Source organism: Hesperophylax consimilis, chromosome 13 (assembly GCF_061612785.1).
Source record: "Hesperophylax consimilis isolate HC1 chromosome 13, BYU_Hcon_1.0, whole genome shotgun sequence".
NCBI lineage: Eukaryota > Metazoa > Arthropoda > Insecta > Trichoptera > Limnephilidae > Hesperophylax > Hesperophylax consimilis.
In genome coordinates this window covers 33,015,995-33,038,033 of record NC_142848.1, presented here as the reverse complement: position 1 = coordinate 33,038,033, position 22,039 = coordinate 33,015,995, and the positions used below count along the sequence as shown (strand labels likewise).

At 34.9% G+C, this 22,039-nt stretch overlaps 2 protein-coding genes across 2 annotated transcripts in view; one reads left to right on the top strand and one right to left on the bottom strand.

The window, feature by feature from the left end:
* LOC149418840 (mitotic spindle assembly checkpoint protein MAD1-like) overlaps window positions 1-11,832 on the bottom strand; it is a 29,694-nt gene extending 17,862 nt beyond the window's left edge. Inside the window, exons 1-8 of the mRNA XM_089639032.1 lie at window positions 11,600-11,832; window positions 11,349-11,500; window positions 4,818-5,006; window positions 4,002-4,160; window positions 3,661-3,855; window positions 2,731-2,913; window positions 977-1,150; window positions 672-789 (exon numbers count right to left, since the gene is read on the bottom strand). Coding sequence (XP_089495158.1) covers window positions 672-789; window positions 977-1,150; window positions 2,731-2,913; window positions 3,661-3,855; window positions 4,002-4,160; window positions 4,818-5,006; window positions 11,349-11,500; window positions 11,600-11,735 — 1,306 coding nt within the window. The 5' untranslated portion in view covers window positions 11,736-11,832. The remainder of the gene's footprint in view (window positions 1-671; window positions 790-976; window positions 1,151-2,730; window positions 2,914-3,660; window positions 3,856-4,001; window positions 4,161-4,817; window positions 5,007-11,348; window positions 11,501-11,599) is intronic.
* A 478-nt stretch (window positions 11,833-12,310) lies between these two features.
* Window positions 12,311-22,039, top strand: part of Rich (Guanine nucleotide exchange factor subunit Rich) — a 62,414-nt gene continuing 52,685 nt past the window's right edge. The window contains exons 1-5 of the mRNA XM_089639031.1: window positions 12,311-12,510; window positions 12,702-12,809; window positions 13,264-13,416; window positions 14,449-14,632; window positions 17,338-17,471. Coding sequence (XP_089495157.1) covers window positions 12,370-12,510; window positions 12,702-12,809; window positions 13,264-13,416; window positions 14,449-14,632; window positions 17,338-17,471 — 720 coding nt within the window. The 5' untranslated portion in view covers window positions 12,311-12,369. The remainder of the gene's footprint in view (window positions 12,511-12,701; window positions 12,810-13,263; window positions 13,417-14,448; window positions 14,633-17,337; window positions 17,472-22,039) is intronic.

Genomic DNA, 22,039 nt, shown 5'->3' with positions numbered 1-22,039 from the left:
TATTGGCGTACCTATATTGGCGCACTTCTACAATCACAACGAAATGGCACGGCACCATTCGTCGCATTTTTAACTATTATTATTTAGTGTGTGCGAAAGAGCGAAGACGCTTTTTGACATACTTGCTTATAACAGCTGTTGAACACGAAACGCAATGCCAATGACAGTGATGTAGTGTGGAAATTTTAAATTTTTTTGTTTTTAATTGAAAAAAAAATGCTACCGGACAGCAAAGTGCCCATAACATTTTTTACTCCAAATGTGCTAAGGAATAGCTGGATAAAGTTTGTCGGGTTAGTGCCGATACACCCTGTATAATTATACAAATAGATACAAATATTTGATACATTTGCAAATCTAGTAAAAATTCAATAGATTTTTATGTAAACTTAGTTTACATAAAAATTTAATTTATTTATCCTCTCTAAAACTTTAATTGTAGTTACTAGTGAAAAGATTGTAGTGATTTGTTTTTGGGGTATTATGCCGTGTTGCGCTACCTCCTTCTTTAGCCAACGTTTCGGACAGCATTGCAGTGTCCATCATCAGGGATGATCAGAGATGTAGGATTACACGGAATAATACCCCAAAAACAAATCATTTAATACTTTTAGCCGTGAAAATCTCATAATATCCTGGTGAAGAGAATACATAATATTAAAAAAGCTTACCTAGTAAAAGTTTCTTCTGAATTCTGTGTATCAGGCTCTGCTGCGTTTTCTGTATGTTTTGTACGTCATTGAGTTTGGTTTGGGCCTTGTCGCGTTCGTGTTTAGCATTCAACAATTCCTGGGAAAGTACAATAACTTCATTTAGTCCCAGTTATGATACAGAATGACATAATTCAGAAGAATAAAATAGCTTTATAATGTAGTTAGTTGCAACTTAATGTATTTGTAGTACATATATTGATGACCCAAAAGTGGAGAGGAATTTATTAGTTATTAATAATTTATTTGTGAAGTATGGAACTCACATCTTTGGCCATGGTAAGCTGAGAATCGGCCTCCACCTTCAGGGTGGTAAGCGAGAGGTCCCTCTGCTGTAGTCGCTCCAACAGGGCGGCCAGCAGGCGCGGCGTCTCCCCCTCAAACTGCCGCCCCACAGCGCGCCATTCCTCCACTTCTTTATCCATGTCGCCATATTTGGCCTGGAAACATGTGAAGACTTGTCTTTTAATACATTCATTAAATAACTTACAACACAACAAACAAGATTCTTTATTTTAACAGCATGAGTAGCATGTAATGCTACGTATACATAAGCGAGCTTAACTGCCGAGCTGAACCTCAACTTATGGGAAAGGAACGATGCAACCGTAAATGGAGCGAAACGCCATTTGCAGTTGCTTCGTTCCTTTCCCATGATTTGGGCCTCGACTCACATCTAGGTTCGCAAATGTATACGTACCATAATAAAGTGCACATAATTGCATTAAAAATATACCGGCATTGTGCAAACAGCAACAAAGCTTTCTGTTTACACGCAGCTCCATTGACGCTAAATATGTTAACATTCAGTTTGAGAGGTGGGTATCGGTACCACCGCCCCGGCAACCATTTATTGGATAATCAACATCCCTGCCTTAGGTCACCCCAAGTGGTTTGATACATTTGGAGACCTATCAGGGGTGCTCGGGTTCGTGGGGTGAGGTCTAGATCTTGGCGGAGGATGCTTTTCCCACCTACTGCGTGGTGGGCCGGATCGGGAGAGACAGTCGAAGGAGACCTCTTGACCTCTCCAACCGTACTCTCTCAACCCATTGCCTTGCAACGCAGTGGGAGGGATGGATTCATAGTTCCTCACTCCTGGACACGTTGACCTCCAGATTCCTACCCACCCCTCATCCCTTTTTTTTCCCAGAACTTCCACTCCTTCCTTTCCTTAAAAGGACCCTCCACACAGCATCCCCAAAGATGAAATAATCCTCGGGGCCTCTGTGTGGAGCTGACGTAAAAAATAAAAATCCAAAGTGATTTTATTCAACAAGATTGCCCTCCCCACCGGAATGACCATTGACAAGTTAGTTGTTCAGGACGGGAGATAAAACGGTCGATGACGGAGATAACCATCATGAACTTAGAAATTAATACTATCCGTGATAGCCGATCTTTCAAACCATCAACAAGAATCAGTCTGAAGAAATGTGTAACAAGGTACACATCCCAACTGACCCATATATAATAATAATAATAACATAACATTTATATAGCGCAGTTTTGTGTTGTTTCACTTCAAGTGCGCTTAACTATAATAAACTTAAAATAAAATTTCCTATTGTGTTCCTTTAAAAAAAATTAATTACATAATATGAAATAAAGAATAAACGGTTTACACAAAAGCAGAGAATAAAATTTAACAATAACAGTGCTATTTTAGTAGAGGACAACAATAAAAGACAGTGACAGTGCACGAAAAAAACTTTAAAATTAAAATATTATATAAAACAGGAAAACATTAAAATATTATATAATAGGTGGGCATTAAACATAATAGATGGTTCATTCCAAGCATACCCAAAAGAAAGTCGGTAGGATACTCCCTCAGGTAGAGAAATTTCTTCCGAACTCTCTTCAACATTATCCTCTCCTGAGCACAAACAGCATGGAGACAAGATCCAGCATACAATCACAATGTAAGATTGAAGAATAGAAAGCGATGGAAGTTGGATGAAAGGAAGACGAACAAAATGGACTGATGCCTGATTAAGTTGGTGTAGGGGGTTCGAACCTGAATGTCGGCGAGGTTCTGGTGGACGGGTTGCAGAGAGCTGAGGCGGGTGTTGAGCACGTGCACTTGCTCGTCCAGCATCTGGTTCTGGAGCGCCACGGGCCGCAGGCTGCGCAGCTCTGATCGCATGTTCACTAACTCACGCTCCAAGCCCGGCATGGAGGCCAAGCGCTTCTGTGATACCTGTAGTTATTTAATTGCATGGCTAATTAATTAATGCCAGTTTAGCAGTGACAGGGTGACTCCCAGCTTCTAGCATGACTCTCAGCTTCTAGCATGACCCCTGGGGGTCAGACCAGTAGCGGTCGGTGACTTTTTGTAGAAGGGATGCTGGACAATACTACCGTGGTAAATAAAAACACAGTGTGTTCCTTGTGACCCTCAAGGAAGACTAATCAAAGAATATTTAATGTTTCGATAATTTGACTTCAATCAATTCAAGACAAACTTTACAAAATGCATCACACAAACAAATTCCTAATCATAATAAAAACAATCCACTCGCTTCGTAAAATGTAGGTTCGCTATTCTGCCCATTATACCTCCTCTTATCAAATGCGTTCACAGCATTCAGAGACTTTAGCAGGAGGGAGTAAATACGCATGAAAGAAAGTCAAATACTTTGGTACTTTGTGGATTCTGAGTGAAAATAGAATCCACACTGCTACCAGTATCTGTGTGTTTACCGCATTTTCAACATTGAGAATATTTATATTTCACTCCATACATTATGTCAAACCTATCCTTGTGTGTTCTCCGAGGATGAGACAGTGTCATTTTGCATTCTAATTGCAGTAGTGTCGTTGTGTTTACGACTAGAAAAAATTAGGCCTTTTTATTGGTAATAAATAAATAATTATCATTTAAAACACAAGGGATACAGCGCAATTCAAAGCATGTATGAGGGGAGCGTGCCTGGGCCCGACATACCTTAGCTTGCTCCAGCCACTCCTTGTAGGACTCCTTGTCGCTCTCCAGCTCGCGCAGCCGGGCCTCGGTCTGCTGCAGCAAGAAGCTCTGCTTGTCCAGTGCCACCTGCAGGAGGGTGGCTTTCTCAGACTCCGCCATAGCGCGATCGTGGCCCTCCTTGTACGTCTCGGCCTCTCTTTGGGATGCCTCCAGCCCCTACAGTGGAGATATACTTTTATAATATGTACTCGGATTCTGAATTAGCAACATATATTTGCCAGGATTGAGATATTCTATTATCTACTCCAATTTCTATAGATATCAAAATATTTGCATAAAAAAACAGCAAATTTTATTCTTACCTGAGTCAATTCGTCGATATCTTTTTTCATTTCAGACAGTTGTCCATTGTTGATGATGGATGAATCAATCAGTTTTGTTTTCAATTCTGATATTTCCTTTTGCATGGCCTGCTTTTCGTTCATCATTTTACTTTTCAATTCATTCATCTGACGCATCATCTGAAAAATTAAAAACACCAATTTTCACCAACTTCATAAATCTGAAAATAAAATTAAAACTAAGCTACAGTTTAGGTCCCACAATTAGAGTTCGAACAATTCCATATTAGGATTGAGTGTATTGGTGCATAAGTATACTCGGAATGAATTTTTGGTAAAACTCTCGTATTCCGCTTCAATATACAAATTATTAAAATAACACTTTGTTTCATTACTACACGAAGCAACTATTTACGTCAGGATAGGGGCAAAAAATGCATTATTGTTAACAGTCCATTATAATCTCGTAATATGAGTATGTACGTATAAATAGTTTTTATACAGACAAAACTATTTATTCATATTCATATTGCGTTTGTACGGGCGCAAACAAATAATTCCTCTTAATATTTTAAAGCATAACTTGCAAAAAGTGTATTTTCATAAAATAATTAAATTAACGCCATCTATGAAAGTGAATGTCTTTGTATGAACATACATTCAACGTTCTGTGTTGGGGACAAGTCTGATTGCGATACCTACACATAAGTAGGAACTTAAGTTAAGTTTGAGGAGCACCCATAATGCAATTGTGAGCATGCGGATGTAGAGTAAATTCATAATTTTCTGTATAAGTCACGTAACAAAATCCATTATAAAATAAGGTGCGGAAAGTACCTCCGAGATTTTTTCTTGGCCTTCATTTTCTCGTTCCCTTACAACTTGCAATCTCTCTTGGATTTCTGTGAAAGCCTTTTCTCTGTGCCTCCTTTCTTCAATAAAGGTCTTCTTTTCATTATCAAAGTAAATTTCTGTCTCCTTACGAATCAGATGCTGGTGTTGGATCTGAGATTCGAGGCGAGCAATCTGAGGAGAGAAAAAAGAAAAATGATAGGAATAAGTTAAATCAGAGAAAGGTACAGAAAATAGGGACCTGCTGATTATGCACTTGTAGTATTTAGATAATAATTAGAAGTGAGTTTTCAGTTTCAGGAAATGGAAAATTTATTTATTTATTTATTAACGCCGATTATAGGCTTTTACAAAAGAATAACAATTGTTTTACATATGAATACAAAATATACATAGATAAAAAAATATAAAATATATAAGTTTAAAATGTACAAGCTATTAGCTAAGTGCACAACCATTTATTTTACAGGCCACTGCCTAGCACCTAGCGGTCAGTAGTAAAACTAGGGGCTATAGATAAAACAGGTGTTTTAATTACCAATTGGCTTTTCTTTGACAGTGTTTTGTTTTTGATTATTAGCTTGTCAGTGTGTTATTTGATTAGGCTATAAAAAGCCCCGCCGAGTGGATTTTTCACTTCTTCTCTCCAAAAAATAGTAACAGTCAGTAATTACGGTCAACTGACCACCTGTAAAAGTGTTTTACCCGGGTCGGGAATATTTTTAACTCGTAACATTAAATAAAGTACAAATGCAGTTTGTGCAGTAAAAACAAAAACCATGCGTCTGTTATTTTGAAGACTCCATCAAGCCCCAAACTATTCTCAACAGAGAACAATAGAAATAGTAGTATCAACATAAAAAAGTACAATGAGTAGGTATTATAAATACAATACAACATATTATAAATCCCGGATATTATGTAATGAGTGTTAAGAAATTAATACTTTAAAACTGTATTTGATTATAGTCAATCTGAGAAGCGCTGACAGACAGTTTTAATTAAGTAGTGTTTGTATGAGGCTAAACTAGCAATGTTTATAGGTTCATCCAAAACATATTTATTTCCAAGTACATGCAGGCGATTCATTATGGAATTGAGTTCAGCGTTAGATCCTGTATTGTTGCAATGATAGGGTAATTTGAAACGAACTGATCGACTAGGTACATGGAAACATATTAACGAAAGAAGTTCAGGGGAGTTCAACAGGTTGGTAACGATTTTAAATAAATAAAATAGGTCTGAACAAATTCTTCTTTCTTTTAATGTATCGAGTCCAAATAATTGTAACAGAGAGGGGTAATTAATGTTTTCGATGAATATTCCCAATTTAAAATTAATATAATGTAAAAATTTATGTTGGACTCGCTCAAGGGAATTCTCATGTACACTGTAGTAAGGACTCCAAATGGTGGTGTTAAATTCTAGTTGGCTTCTAACATGTGAAGTAATTTGACAGTTTTTAAATTTTTTAAATCTTTTGAAATCCATAAGACAAATCCTAACATTTGCATTGCTTTACTGGTTATATTATTAATATGTTTAATGAAGGTTAATTTAGTGTCAAAGGTTATACCAAGGTCTCTTATTTCATCAACAGGTGTGATTATTGAGAAAGTAGGTGAACAACAATGGGTTTTTTTTTTTGGGGAAACTCATAAGTTGACATTTTTTTACATTAAGAGTTAATTTGTTTTTAAAACACCAATCGTAAAAGCTATTAATATTAGATTGAAGTGTTAGACAGTCCTCGATATTATCAATAATTCTATATATCTTCATATCATCAGCGAACATTAGAATGAGAACAAGGGTGAATATGTTTGTTACGTCGTTAATGAATAAAGTAAAAAGTAAAGGACCAAGATGCGAACCCTGGGGTACGCCACTGGTAGCTTCGAACATGTAGGATAAGTGATCATTAATACAGACAGTTAACTGACGCCTAAGTAAGTAACTCTTAAACCAAGATAAAAGGTTTCCATTAATGCCTCATCATCCGAATGCCGTTCCAGGTTCTCGAGAGTTTCAAAAGTTTATTAATGAGTTTTTTATGACAGACCTTATCAAATGCCTTACTAAAGTCGGTATACATAGAATCAACTTGTTGTTTGTTGGCAAGTGCAATAGAAATGAAATTTTCATATAATGTTAGGTTAGTCAAAGTTGATCTGCCGGACATAAAGCCGTGTTGACAAGTTGCGATACAAGAGTTTACAAAGAAGCTGATTTTCTTAAGAATCAATTTCTCAAAAAGTTTAGGTATAGACAATTGAATACAGATAGGCCGATAATTTTCAACAAAGGATTTATCACCACTTTTATATACAGGAGTTAGGTAGCTAAGTTTCCATATTTGTGGAAAGTGTCCTGTGGAGAGTGACTTGTTAAACAGTATATTAAGCGGAACAGATAAACTTTGGACACAATTCTAAAGTAAGATGGAAGGAATCTTATCAGGTCCCGAGCTTGTTTTGGGTTCAAGTGATTTAATACAGACTATAATGTCTTCAATATCAATGTGTATATGCGATAAGTGTAAATTTATATCCGAATTGAAGTACGCAATTAAATCATCTGGAATATCAGGTTCATATACGTCCTTAAAGTAATCAGCAAGCATGTTAACAGTTTCATAAATTTTACTGGAGCTGTTTTGTCTGTAACGTATATTACCAGAAATACCAGCATCATTGTTTTTCATTGATTTTGTGTATTTCCAAAAGTATTTTACATCATGAAGTATCGTGTTCTCAACCGAATTAATGTAATTTTTATGTCATTTTTTCAATTTTTGTCATTTTTTTGTAATCTCTTCTAATATTGTTGAATGCCATATAGTTGGGAATTGTTCTGTGTTCTTTATATTTTTTATGTGTTTCTTTTTTAATAACAATTAACTGAATTAATTCTTTGCTGAACCATATTGTGTCGGAAATGATACTATTCAGTTGAGAGTAAAATAGTTCTACGCTAAAGTTGAGATCAGACCAATTCACTTTGTTAAGTGCATGATTAATGTCCTGGTAATTAGCATTAATGAAATTACGACTACAATTTTTAATTAGGGGGTCACACTCTATTGTATTAGGTACTAGTATTGTAAGTGGAGGGTGGTGATTATCAATTGGGTCAAAGGATTCGGCTGACTCATAGACTTTTATATCCTCATCAGTAGAAAAAATTAAATCAAGTGTCCGATTACTGCAATTCGGCACATTGTTACATTGAAATAGACCTAAATAGTTCGACATGTCTAAGATTTCTCTCGAAAATATGGATCATAATAGTTTTGTTAAAATTAAAATCGTTTGTTCACTTGGCGGCCATTTGTTATTAAAGTGAATGTTTTAAGGTGCATTTTTTATTTACTTATATACCCAAAAGACAAACATATGATCCTAAATTTTTTTATTACACATAAATTATTTAACATTACAAATGATAACAATATGCAGACTCATATATATTTTGTTCATTATTATTCTACTACTCCATAAGTTGAGCTCCAGGAGCTCGTGTTTATGGGAGGAGTATTTACCTTTAGAGTAAATCCAAAAGATTTCTATAAGTCGCATGGTTCGTGTTGAGAGCAATAGGCAAAATACAATGGGTCGCTTATGCACTCCATTAATGCACACCAGTTTTGCACTTACACTGGAGTGGTGTGGTTTAATCAACTAGCGACAGAGCTGAGGTTACAACCAGATTATAATAAATTTAAAAATAAAATAAACTTTAGTATCTTAAATAATTAGCTAATTAGAAAGTTTTAATTTTTATTTTTTTCCCTTTACACACGAGTGTTAGACTCTCGTAAAGGTAATATGTTTAATTATATTATAAACTAATTTTTATGATATTTTCAATTTGTATTGATATTTTAGGCGACTAATTATTGCTTATAATAATTTGATGCTATGCATAAAACCTTGTCTTATAAACATTAGTTTATCATTAAAAAAATAATAATATTTGACAAGTCAAAAATATTTCACCAACAAATGAAGATATAATATGTCTCGACGCCATCTAGTGAGAAATTTAGCACTAACAAAGCCTTTCCTACAAAAATTAAGTTGGTAGTTTACAGGTGGAAAAAATATAATAAGCAGTAATTGTTGATTAAGGTACTAGTACATATTGAATTATTTGCCGGGTTGGAAATAAGTCGACATGGCTCAGTGGTTTCAGAGCACCTGACCGGACATCAGAAGGCACGGGTTCAATTCCCGTTGGCGGCATTTATTTTTACTCGGAAGATATTTTCAATTTGTATTGATATTTCAGGCGACTTATTATTGCTTATAATTATTTGTTTGATTATAATTTGAAATATGTTCTTACCACAGACATAGGAATTAATAGACGAGAAGATAATGGCGAGGGGTAAAATCAACTGTTGAAGAACGAAGGGCGTAAGGCTGACTGTGATTCGTCAATAAATCAATCTGACAGTAAATAGGCATCTCGCATTATAATATCACCATTTACTTCTTAAAAGTAAAATCTGCTTTTGAATGAATAGACATTTTTACATGGGAGCGCAAATTACTCGCCACGTTATGAACAAATTTGCGAAGTCCAAATTCGGCATCAAAATTCGGTTCTATTTTCAGAGTCGAATATTTCGTTTAAGTATTTAGTTAAGACACTTTTATAAATGTTCATAATTTACTTCCCAGCAACCAACCAGCTTTGTGTTTCGCGTCCAGACGTTTCTCGTCCAGACGTTTCTCGATGTGATAGTATATGTTTCTAAAACTGATCTATATTATACGATGTGAATATGCTTAAAATAAAGTTAAATAATGCTTATATATGGAATGCAATACGACAATTGGGTTTATTCTCTTTTTCACATCTATTTTTACAAGTTTTCATAGTACAAGTCAACATTTTGCCGTGTTATTTCGTAAAATGAACCGATGATGCCTCGACCATAGTTCGCACAAGAATGATGACGTCACGTTTTCAAATTTCACTTGAGGCCATACGCGAGCCCAGCCGGCTCCAATGGAACCGGTATGGGGAGTGGGGATAATACGCTTTTAATCACTTAGGGCAGGTCTACTAATATTCATATGTCTATGGTTCTTACCATGAAAATTTAAATAATTATACTGTATGTTATAAAATAAAAAAAGGTCCTTAGTTTGGGATTAATTTTTAAAAAAAAATTTTAACCCATAGTTTGCGGGAGACGCTTAAACGCGTCTTTTGCAAACTGTTGGTAGAGAGCGGAAGACGCTTAAAAGCGTTTTTTGTATTTGATGTTGGTTACTCTGTGAAGTAAAAATTAGACATCAGCTCTCGTGAGACGTGTACAAGGTACCCGGCAATTGGTAGAATTAGGGTCGGGTGGCTGACTGTGCTCATAAAAAATACGCTTGAAATAGTTTTTTTAATCTTTACATTTCTCCAGTGTTAAAGCAATATCGTTTCGTTCAAAACGTTCTCTGTTTTCGTTTCTGCCTACATTCCGCTTTAAAAGTTTTGTACAAAATATCATTGTACGATACATTTGTAATTTGTTACATATTTTTTTCATAATCAAAGGATATTTTTTTATGAAAAAAAAACAATTAAAATGGACTTGAACGTGCATAAAATGACTAAATCGATAATATGACAAAATTAAATTTAAACTTAAATATCATAATTGGAAATCTGAAAATATAAAAATTGGTGACCAGATCATAATGAAAAATTTCGAATAAGGTAAAATACTGAAATTTTTATTTAAACCTAGTAAATAGTTCAGAAGTTATAGCTATTTTACATGAATCGTAATTTCGCGGGCGAACCTGATAAAAATTTCCCGCTTTACAGCATAGGTTGATTAAAAAACCCCCGCAAACTTTGTGTTAATATTATTATGTCAAAACATGACGTCAAGAAAAGACATCAAATTATCATTTTTTTAAATGAAATAGCTGATAAAATGCATTATTTTCTTTTTAACTTATTTCTGATACAAAGTGTGGTAAAATTTTAGTATCGCTGGCCACCCTTGGTACAAATTTATATATTTTTGATAACACTTGATTCAACTTAGTTACTATAAAAGACTAGTTACTATATTCGGGGGAATGGAAAATACTGCATTTAAAATAACAATTACCTGATATTTTATAATATAAAATAGGTTTTTAGGCAAGTATTATTAATTTAAAAAGTGACATCAAATTGTCAATATGGCAGTCATCCCATACAAAAACAAAATTTCATTTTACGTAAATGTAATTTTCAATGCAGTATTTTCCATTCCCCTCGAATGCAAATAGTTTTCTTTTATAGTAAATAAGTTAGAACAAGGTGTTTTTTCAAAAAAATATTTGTATTAAGCGTGGCCAGCGATCCTACAAGTTTACCCAAATGTTTTTAAATGAAGAATTTTAAGCGTGTCAATATTTTCTGCGTATTTACCCGAGAAGCTTTAAACATTGTGTTGCATTGAACTGTATAAACTGGTGTTATGTATTATTGAATAATATGGTAAAGGGCTTATGTTACCTGTCCCTTTGCTTCGATAAGTTCTGCTTTCAGTCTTTTGGTTTCCCACGGAGAAGAGACCGCCTTGGCGCTCCCGGTGGAATTTGAGTCCGACCTGGTCCGCTTTACGGGGGTTGTTGTCGCCTCAAAGCCAGACTTTCGTTTACCAAAAGCTGTAAAAGTAGTCATATAGTTAACATTCTGCTTTTAATATTGGTAAAATAAGAATATAAAATGTAGTTTTTATCAAAAGTGGGTAAAAAGGAACTAACCCTCGCCGACAGAGGCATCGCTGAAGTTTAGTTTCGCCGCCGCTGAAGCCACACTTGCCTTCACGGTGCTGGCGCTCACGGCTTTGCGGTAAGGCCGCAGTATGTCTAAAAGTAGCGTACGGTTATCGTCTGACATTTTTAAAGATTTAAACCGACATTCAACTTCAAGCACTTCAAGTTTATCAAAATAATGAACAAATGCCAAGCGAAATTAAACGTCACCGCGCATATTCTTTTTCTATGGTTCGATAATAAGCATAGATATCATTTCACCATCATTTCACGTAATAAGCATAGATTCATACTATGCTGAGAAATGTGTGAACCTTTTTTTTCTGGCCTTTCACCCCAAAGAGTGTTCTAGCTAGGGTCAAGTAAAGGGGCGATTGTGGTGATATACACTTAAGTATTTGCAATGGCTGGAATTCACAGAACAATCCCCCAAACTGGGGATACCATTTAAAAAAGTTTGTATGTTTAATGTACGTTAATTTAGTAGCAAATTAATGCATGAAAATAAAGGCCCTGTAGGAGAGTGGTATATTTATGCCCTGTAGGTTCACGACTTTTAGGAAATAATGTTCATGGATTTATCTTACGCTCTCTTTTGCTGCAAAAATATATCATTTGTCTATGAGAAATTTTTGACACCGATCTTTGAGTGGTATATCTAATATCTATGGATCTTTGGATAATAACGTCATTAGTTGGGTTGTGACAGCGTTTTCATTTTTTACTATGTTTATTTAGTGTTTGTGCACTATTTTGAAATGTATTTTCCGATCGGATGGCCGAAAACTCTCGACGCCTTCGGTTCAAATGGAAACCCATTTGTTCAAGTCGTCTGCAATAGAGACAAAATATTATTTGCCGTTCTAACTGAAGACACCTTAGTGATTTGGTTTTGTAAAGTGAGTCAAAATATTAGTTTGTATCGTGTATATCTATTAAAATTCGACGATTTGTTCAAATGTGTATTGGAAACATAAGAGTTATTCATTATTTTCTAGGTTTTGGTTAATATTAACTCCTTTATATACTGCGAAATATTTTAATGATTGTTCTGTGTTTTAGAAATGGCAATTTGAAATTTCTTTTCCAGCCCTGTGTTCCAATAGTTTGCAACCAGCGTTCACCGGATTCTCTTTTAAGACTCGGCAAGAATGTCAGTGTTGAATGGAAACCCGATTCTAGTATGCTTTGCATCTCGGTAAGTTAATATTAGATTTTCTTTAACATTTGTTTACTTTTATACTTAGTCGTCCTTTCTCAAATATTTAAAGCATGCCTCTTTGTGCTAGTACCATATATTATCAACTATATTATGTATTTACCAATTAAGTCTACACGGTTTATTTGTACAATTTTCTATGTACTCGTTATCACTAGGGTCTTAGAATAGCACTAGCCAAAACAGTGCTGTGACATGCCATAAATGATTCAATACAATTAGATTTGGTGTAATGCATGTTGTAATATTACAATTCTGTCGCAGCGATTTTTATAATTTCATTGCGTGTATATGACACTTTCAAAATTGTAACTGATGTATGCATTAAGAAAAATTTTCAAAGAATCTTTTGAAATCCACACAAGCACCTACCCAAAATATATTTTACAAGACAATTATTTTTATTCTATTTTTGATTTTGTTTTTGTTGTAGACATCAGAGGGCCACCTCATCCTGTACAATGTGGAAGTGATACCCGGGCAGAACAATGCATACCAGCAGTGTGATCCCCCGACTTCCAACCTGCGCAGGGACTCTGCGGAACTGTTCATCAAAGAGATCATCCCACCCCTCAGGATAGTCTTGGTAGGCTGATCCCAGCAAATACTGTAGAATAATAATAATAGAAACGATCCGTTCTCATGTGTCAACCATGTACATATGTACGTGCTTTTTGCGTGTTTCCTGACTGTGCACCGGTGCCGAAGGGATCAATGACGTAAGTTCCTCGGAGCATCTTCCATTGTAGTACCGGTAGAACAAGGACAGCCTACCTATCTTGTTTGTCAATACCAGGGCTGCCAATTTCGACAGTGGGGTGCACTTGCCATTTCAGAAGTTGTGTACTATTAAAGTATCTGCGGGCCCTGTGCAATACATCACGGGTAAAGCACCCAGTGAGGCTAACATTATCAAATAATGTGTTAAAATATCTTAAGTACTGTACCAAATAATAAAAAAAATTAAAGTATGCCCAACTTCTGAGAGGCTGGCTTCGATGTAGCCCTCGTGTCTGAACCTAGAATTACACCAAGCATATCAATAGAAGGTATGTTGGGAAGATTGCTTCCGTTGAAAGAGACTAGATTGTCATTTCGATTCCTTTTAACGTAATCAGACATGATTGGGTCTTTGAATAAATTAGACTTTTTAATTTTTTTTTATGTGACACCTCACAAGAGCACCCCTGTCTACAGTGTAAAGGTAGGGGAGCTATGTCGCCACTCGTTGGGGCAGTGTTGTGAGGAGGGTTAAGGTACGGTCTGTAGGAAGGGATTTATTAATTCGTGTCTTGAAGAGGCCCGGATTATATAAAGGATAATACGAGCCGTCTTACATACCCCCTGCATCTAACTTCAGGGAGTAATAATATCCTTTTGAAAGTGAGTACTTTTCAAAATTGGAACTGATTGATTTTTTTAAAAATAATCTTTTCAATGTTCCAGATAAGAGATTCAGCACCTTCCCAACTATAATACAATTTAACATAAAATTATTTTAATTCTATATATGAAATGTACATTCACGTTGCTTACTTTTCAAGCGGGAAATGGCAAATCAAGTACATCTTGTGATTTTTCACAACAACAACTATTTGATGTATATTTGTATATCCAGGACAAGGAGGTCCTGGTGTGGGATGGAGCCATCACCCGGCTGTCCTGTATCAGCGGGTCAGAGCTGATGGTGTGCACCACGCGGGGCCACCTCCTGCGGTACCGCTGGGACGGCTCGCAGAACCGGGACTACTGCCTGGACCTACGCCGCATCCCCTTCTGCATCAACCAGCAGGTCTCCAAAGGTAACCAAAAGAGTAAATCAAGATAAAGAACTCCTGGTGTTATCCTGCCTCACACCATCAGAGCTGATGGTGTGCACCACGCGGTGCCTCCTACCTAACCTAACTAAAATTGATTTATACTGACTTTGCAAAAGCATTCGACCATGTAGATCACGACGTACTCTTACGTAAGATCCATAGAATAGGCGTTCACCAACCTCTAATACAATTTCTTGCAACGTATTTAAAAAACAGAACACAATATGTATGCATAGGTGGCCATGAGTCTAGGGAATTCCCGGCATTTTCAGGAATACCACAGGGGTCAAACTTGGGACCTCTACTATTCTTAATATTAATAGATGATATTCAAGAATGCATACAAAGTACCACTTGCTTGCTTTTTGCTGACGATCTTAAACTGCTCAGGATGATATGCGACATTCAAGATTGTTTTTCATTACAACTTGATTTAGACGCAATATATTCATGGGCAGATGAGAATAAACTTTCCTTTAATGTGTCACTATGACGTATACGCGTTCCAAAAACCTGATCAAATTTGAATATAAACTAAATGATGAAATATTGTCATCAGTAAAATCCATAAGGGACCTCGGGGTTATATTTGATCCCAAACTTACTTTTTCAGATCATATAGTGGGATTGGTATCATCTTGTTATAAACTTTTTGGATTTGTGATAAGAATAAGCAAACAATTCTCCAACCCCGAAGCAATGACATCGATGTTCAACTGCATTATACGATCTAAATTAGAATACGCTTCTGCTGTCTAGGCCCCATACCAGCAAAATACATAGAATTATTAGAACAAATTCAAAAAAAATTCTAAGATATCTTTATTTGAGAACGCATGGTGAATACCCACGATTTATGCATCACATAGATTTGCTCTCCGAAACTCATTACGAAAGTCTCCAATCTAGGAGAAATGGGACCCTTCAAGTAACAGCTTTTAAAATCATGAACTATTACATTGACAGCCCATACCTCTTGGAATGCTATAAATTGTTTGTACCGAACAACTACCGTCAGGGTAAATACAACAACCTCAAAAATCAATTACCATGATACATGTTATATCTGCCTTTACTATGCAGACTTTGGTGTTGGGAACTCTTTGAAATAATTAAAAGGTTATTATTATAATTGTGTTTATTTACGTTACAATAAAAATGTCTGGATTAAACTACACTGTTCATTACCCGAGGGTAGGTAATTCTCTGGGTGACGAGGAGCTTGCTCTCTGACAGTAACTTACTGAACTTCGAAGCCACAAGTGGGGTTCCCCAAGGATCTCACCTCGGACCAATTCTGTTTTTATTATTTATAAATGACATTGTTAGTGTATTTAAAGATGTACAAGTTCTGCTCTTCGCTGATGATTTGAAAATAAATAGAATGATACGTAGTATAGAGGATTGCCATATTTTACAATCTAATTTGGATAAATTGTATCATTGGTGTGTGATCAACTCATTATTTCTTAATATTCAAAAGTGCCAAGTTATTCGTTTTCGTAAAATCCAAAGTCATGTTACTTATGAATACTCTTTAAATAATGTACTATTGACATCAGTAGCTCAGATCAGGGACTTAGGTGTTATATTTGATGAAAAGTTAACATTCACTCTGCATGTAAATGATATAACAAAGAGAGCTATAAAAATGCTTGGTTTCATATGCAGAACGGCGAGTGATTTCAAGTCACTTGAATGTTTGAAAACATTGTACACTTCTTTAGTAAGAAGCCAGGTAGAGTATAATTCGCCTAGTTGGTCCCCATTGTATAAAACGCATTCTGACAATATTGAAAGGGTTCAGCACAAATTTCTAAGATTTATTAACTCTAAACTGAATATTTTAATTCAAAATATTAACTATGTTCTTTTGATGAAACAACTTAACTTAATAACGCTATCAGATAGGCGGATCATCTCTGACCTTGTACTTTTAAATAAAATTATTAATAATTCCATTGACAACCCTGAAATTCTCGCCAAAATAAAATTTTACGTACCGACTAGAAATACGAGGCAAAGTGCTACATTTTTCTGTGACAATTTTAAAACCAACTATGAAGCTCATACACCTATAAATAGACTACATCATTTTGGCAATAAATTTGGGAATATTGTAGACATGCTTAAAGATTCCGTATTAGTTATAAAACGAAATCTTTTTAATCATTTTACTGAGATGTATGAATTCACAACTCCGTAGTGAATACACTTTTGTTTTTATATGTATATGTTCCTTAATACATATTTAGCTTTCCGTAATCCACACTATTCATTTGAATTTACCTTAATTTAATCAAAAATCATAATTTATTGTAAACTATGTAACACAACTGTATTACTTGTTAACTACTTTTGTAAAAAGCCCATTAGGGCATAAATAAATAAATATAATCTCACAAGTACCTGTTACACCCTAGCGACATCTGACGGACTCTGGAGTAAGCTTTATGACTAGCACCATCTATCGATTAAATACTCAACCTTATTACCATACATCATAAGACATAATAGCATTCTAGAGAGGAAGATACTCTCATTATTACCCTTGTAAAAAACTACCATTCAGAATCGATGATTAGCTCCATTTTTAATATTTGGACGGCCGATTCTCAGCTCGTTTAGCGGGGTCCTTTAAAACCTTTATTGCGATGAAATTATTATAGTTTGTGTGTTTCTTGCAGCAATACCCATTGTAGAAGAAAATACTCACGTTAGTGACATAGAATACTCTCCGCTTGTTGGCGGCTTCGGCATCACTCTCAACGATGGCCGCGCTGCCTTTCTCACCGCCACCACTCTCAAGTTTGATCCCAACGTAAGAATAATTTATCTTATTATTTTTCGGAATAACTTATTGAGTAAAACCTCAAATTATAATATTTAAATATTGAAGACAATATTAGTGATTCTTAAACGCAAATCTGAAACAGAAAAATCAGAAAAGGAAACGGTCACATCTGGGACTCGAACCCAGGACCCTTGTCTTTCCGGGACAATGCTCTACCAACTGCGCTAATGGGACCCTATCCTCATCGGTCACTTTTAACTGTATCATACTTCGAATAAGAACTACCAACGTTGAAAAATAATAATTCATTTCTAGACTTGCAGAAAAAGTCAATAGATGTCGCACATTAAAAATAAAAACAATAAGATAGGTTTATCTATAAGACGCTGTCTAGGATTGCATTTAGTTCGGGTTGAATCTTGCGATCATACATAAAGATAGTTGCCAATAAAAATGTGCGGTGAAAAAATGAAGACAACGTTGGTAGTTCTTATTCGAAGTATGATACAGTTAAAAGTGACCGATGAGGATAGGGTCCCATTAGCGCAGTTGGTAGAGCATTGTCCCGGAAAGACAAGGGTCCTGGGTTCGAGTCCCAGATGTGACCGTTTCCTTTTCTGATTTTTCTGTTTCAGATTTGCGTTTAAGAATCACTAATATTGTCTTCAATATTTAAATAATTTATCTATTTATATTTTAAGATATTGGCTGTTAATATTTTCTAAGAACATGACAAAAATTTAATGTTCTTATTTTTCCTATCAAATATATTGCATAACTGTACCGATTGGCGTAAGTTATACTAAGCCCTGTCGGAAAGAACCTGCTCGTATGTTTGAACGGGGTTTAAGCCAATTGATTGCTAAATTGAAAAAACCGCCATAAGCTTAACATGTTAATCTTTCAAATTGAAGTTAAGGCCAATTGATTGTCAAATTGAAAAAACCACCAAAAGCTTAACATGATAATCATTCAAATTTATCTTAAGGCCTATTGATTGCAAAAAAAGGAAGTAAAAAAACTCCGTGAGTTTTAAATAGTCATCATTTAAATCGGATTTTAAGCCAATTGATTGCTAAATTGAAAAAACCACGAAAAGCTTAACATGATAAACATTCAAATTGAAGTTAAGGAGAAGCTTAATGCCAAATCACTATTTTGATTAATCTTTATAACGAATTGGTGTACATTATGAATACCAAAAAATATGCTTTAGATAAATTGAAGGTTTTCCTATCGTTTCGCTTGAGTAGAATACAAATAAAAAAAAAAAATTACTCAATAAAAAAAATACAGTGTGTGGCAAGCCTACGCACGACGGAAGTGAAACTTTTAGTATTCTTCTCTCTCTCTTTTCGTTTCATTCTCTCTTTTTTTCTGTCTATTGACATATTTATAAGTAGCATGTGATAAAAAAAATTAAAAGTTATAAAAATATGGGATTCGAACCCGGGTCCTGCATAACGAGTGTCGAACGCTCTGCCTCTAGACCGCGAGGAGAGATATTTCGTGTGACGCGGCGTTATCGGCCTTGATTAGTAATTTTAATGATTCAAAATAAAAATAATTAATCAAAATACCGAGCGACTCTACCGGCACGATTTGTAAGCTATATTTCGACCAAAATATCATATAGGTACCGTAAATTAAAGTAAAGGTAAATTAACAAATTTATGTAATTTTTTACTACATTATTACAAATCGTTGATAAATAAAAATAGTTAATCAAAATACCGAGCGACTCTACCGGCTCGATTTGTAAGCTATATTTCAACCAAAATATCATATAGGTACCGTAAAGTAAATTAAATTTAAATTAACAAATTTATCTAATTTTTTACTACATTATTACAAATCGTTGATAAAAAAAAATTAAAAGTTATAAAAATATGGGATTCAAACCCGGGTCCTGCATAACGAGTGTCGAACGCTCTGCCTCTAGACTGCGGTTATTACGTATTCAACCAAAATATCATATAGTCAAAATATCTAAAAGTCGCAGCACGAGAGCATTTTATCACTTTAAAAAAAATTATTATTAAAAAAATCACAAAAAGAAAAAAAAAATTGTTAAAGCGGGGATCGAACCTCGGTTCTTCACAACGACAATCGGGCGCTTTGCCTCTAGACCGCGAAGCTGAGTTTGGAGAGCGACCGAAAGTAGGTATATAATATTGGCTAGGCTCCTATAGCGAAATTATCACGGTTTTTGATGACGGTCATGAGTTGGTTTTACTCCGGTCCTCGAAATTGCATAACGCGCGTAAAGAAGTTTCACTTCAAAAATATAAATGTAAACTACTAAAAAATTTATTTTTTCAATAGAAATGTATGAACGCATAAAGGAAACAACTTAAAAAAAATACAGTATTTTAGCTAAGATTATTTGTGACAGTTTCACTTGATTAACTTTTTTTCTTTCTTATAAAATATTTACAAAATAAATAAAAACCAGTTTTGTGCTTGAAATCGAATGTTTCTAGACTCCGTTTATCAAGCGATTTTAATGCCTATTACCTCCAAATAAGGTATACCAAGAATATACACATTTTTGGCTTGTAGCATCCTCTTAAGGCCTATTGATTGCAAAAATAAGAAGTAAAAAAGCTCCGTGGGCTAACATATCCATCTTTTAAATCGGATTTTAAGTCAATTGATTGCTAAATTGAAAAACTGCCATAAGCTTAAGGGGAACGATTGCGCGGCTTTTTTCATACAAAACTTAAATTTTGATTTGAGGCCAAAATACCCAACCAAACTGAAAAATATTTTTTTTTCAAAAGTTATAGTATATAATATCTAGTACGGATATACTCTACTTTTTATTTGTGTTTCAAATTATAAAATATTTTTCAGTTTGGTTGAGTATTTTGGCCTCAAATCCAAATTTAAGTTTTGTATGAAGAAGGCTACGCAGCCGTTCCTCTTAGTGTGATAATTTTTCAAATCGGAGATTAAGGAAGGGTTGTTTCGGAGAATTTGAACAATTATTCAAATTTCAACGTTAATTTGCGAGTTCTGTGAAAGATATTTTCTAGTTCTGTTATTATTTCAGTTCTATCAAGTAACTAGCCTATAATGATATAATATCAGAACTTGAATAGGACTTTCACAGAACTCGCAAATTAGCGTTGAAATTTGATGAATTGTTCAAATTCTCCGAAACAACCGGTCCTAAGACAAATGATTGCTAAATTCATTCAATTCCGAGCATCAAGAACCAAAGTCCCTGCTGAGCTCAAGACCGCTAGGGAGAAGGAGCCTGGGAAGGCCAAGGTTAAGATGGAGCGACAACGTCCTCAAAGATTTGTCTGCCTTGGAGCTTCGAAACTGGAGAGAGCTGGCGCGGGACCGAGATGAGTGGAGGAAGACTCTTGAGGAGGCCAAGACCCACCAGGGGTTGTAGAGCCAAAAGTGATGATGATGATGATTGCTAAATTGAAAAAACTACCATTAGCGTAACATGTTAATCTTTCAAATTGAAGTTTAAGTCAATTGATTGCCAAATTGAAAAAACCGCCATGAGCTTAACATTTAGTATTTGAAATTACAGTTTAAGCCAATTGATTTCTAAATTGATACAACCCTCCATAAGCTTAACATTTCAACCTTTCAAATCACATAAAATATAACCACTGAGATTATTTAAACCCCATCACATTTGATGACCATAAAATTGACGATCAGCACCATTATGAATCTTTGACATTTGAACGGTACCCGTTAAACATCGATTCTCGGCCCATTTCAACCTTTGATGAAATCGTAATAATGAATGAAACCAGACTTAAAAGTTTTACAAGAAAGCCCACGATATATATTTATTTTTTAATTTTTCTTTATTTAGTACATTGTGTTTATTACAGTCATTGAGGATGTTTAGACCACCAAGCTAGGCACATGCCCGTATTATGGTGGTTGATTATATTTTTTATATAAAGTACATTAAAAGAATATATCATGTATTAAATATAGAAGAGATTAAAAGAAATATAGAAAGTACACAATATAAAATCATATGATATGTGAGATAACAATTGTGTTCACTTCATCCAATGATTATTGTAGTATAAACGCATGTTCTCTATTATTTGTTTTTATGTTTTCATTTATAAATCAGTTTTGGATGGAACCATCCATTTCCAAGGTGAGCAGGAGATAGTTACTGAGTTTCGCTTGAAGTATTTATTTTCTTAAAATTTGTGACCCTCTTAATATGGCTCGAAGTTAGTTTTGTTTAACACATTTAAAAGACATTAAACAGCTGATTAACCCCTCGCTACCAATTTTTTTTCAAATTTGTCTTTAAAAATAAATTTTGGACTCGATTTACTCAAAAACAAAAGCTAAATTAAAAAATTTGTACCACAAAATCGACCCCAAATGTGATGTAGTTTCACCAGTTTCCCACTTGTACTGTGAGTTTCCAAACACCGTGTATATGTAAATACCACCTACACAATGTGTTCGGGGTTAAAGTGCACTAACTTTGGTAGGTGGTTCTACATGATACTAAGTAAAAAAAGACTAACAACTAACTTTTAAGGTAGTTTTCAGATTAAAAAGTGGAATTATTTGCATGGAAAAAAAGTAAT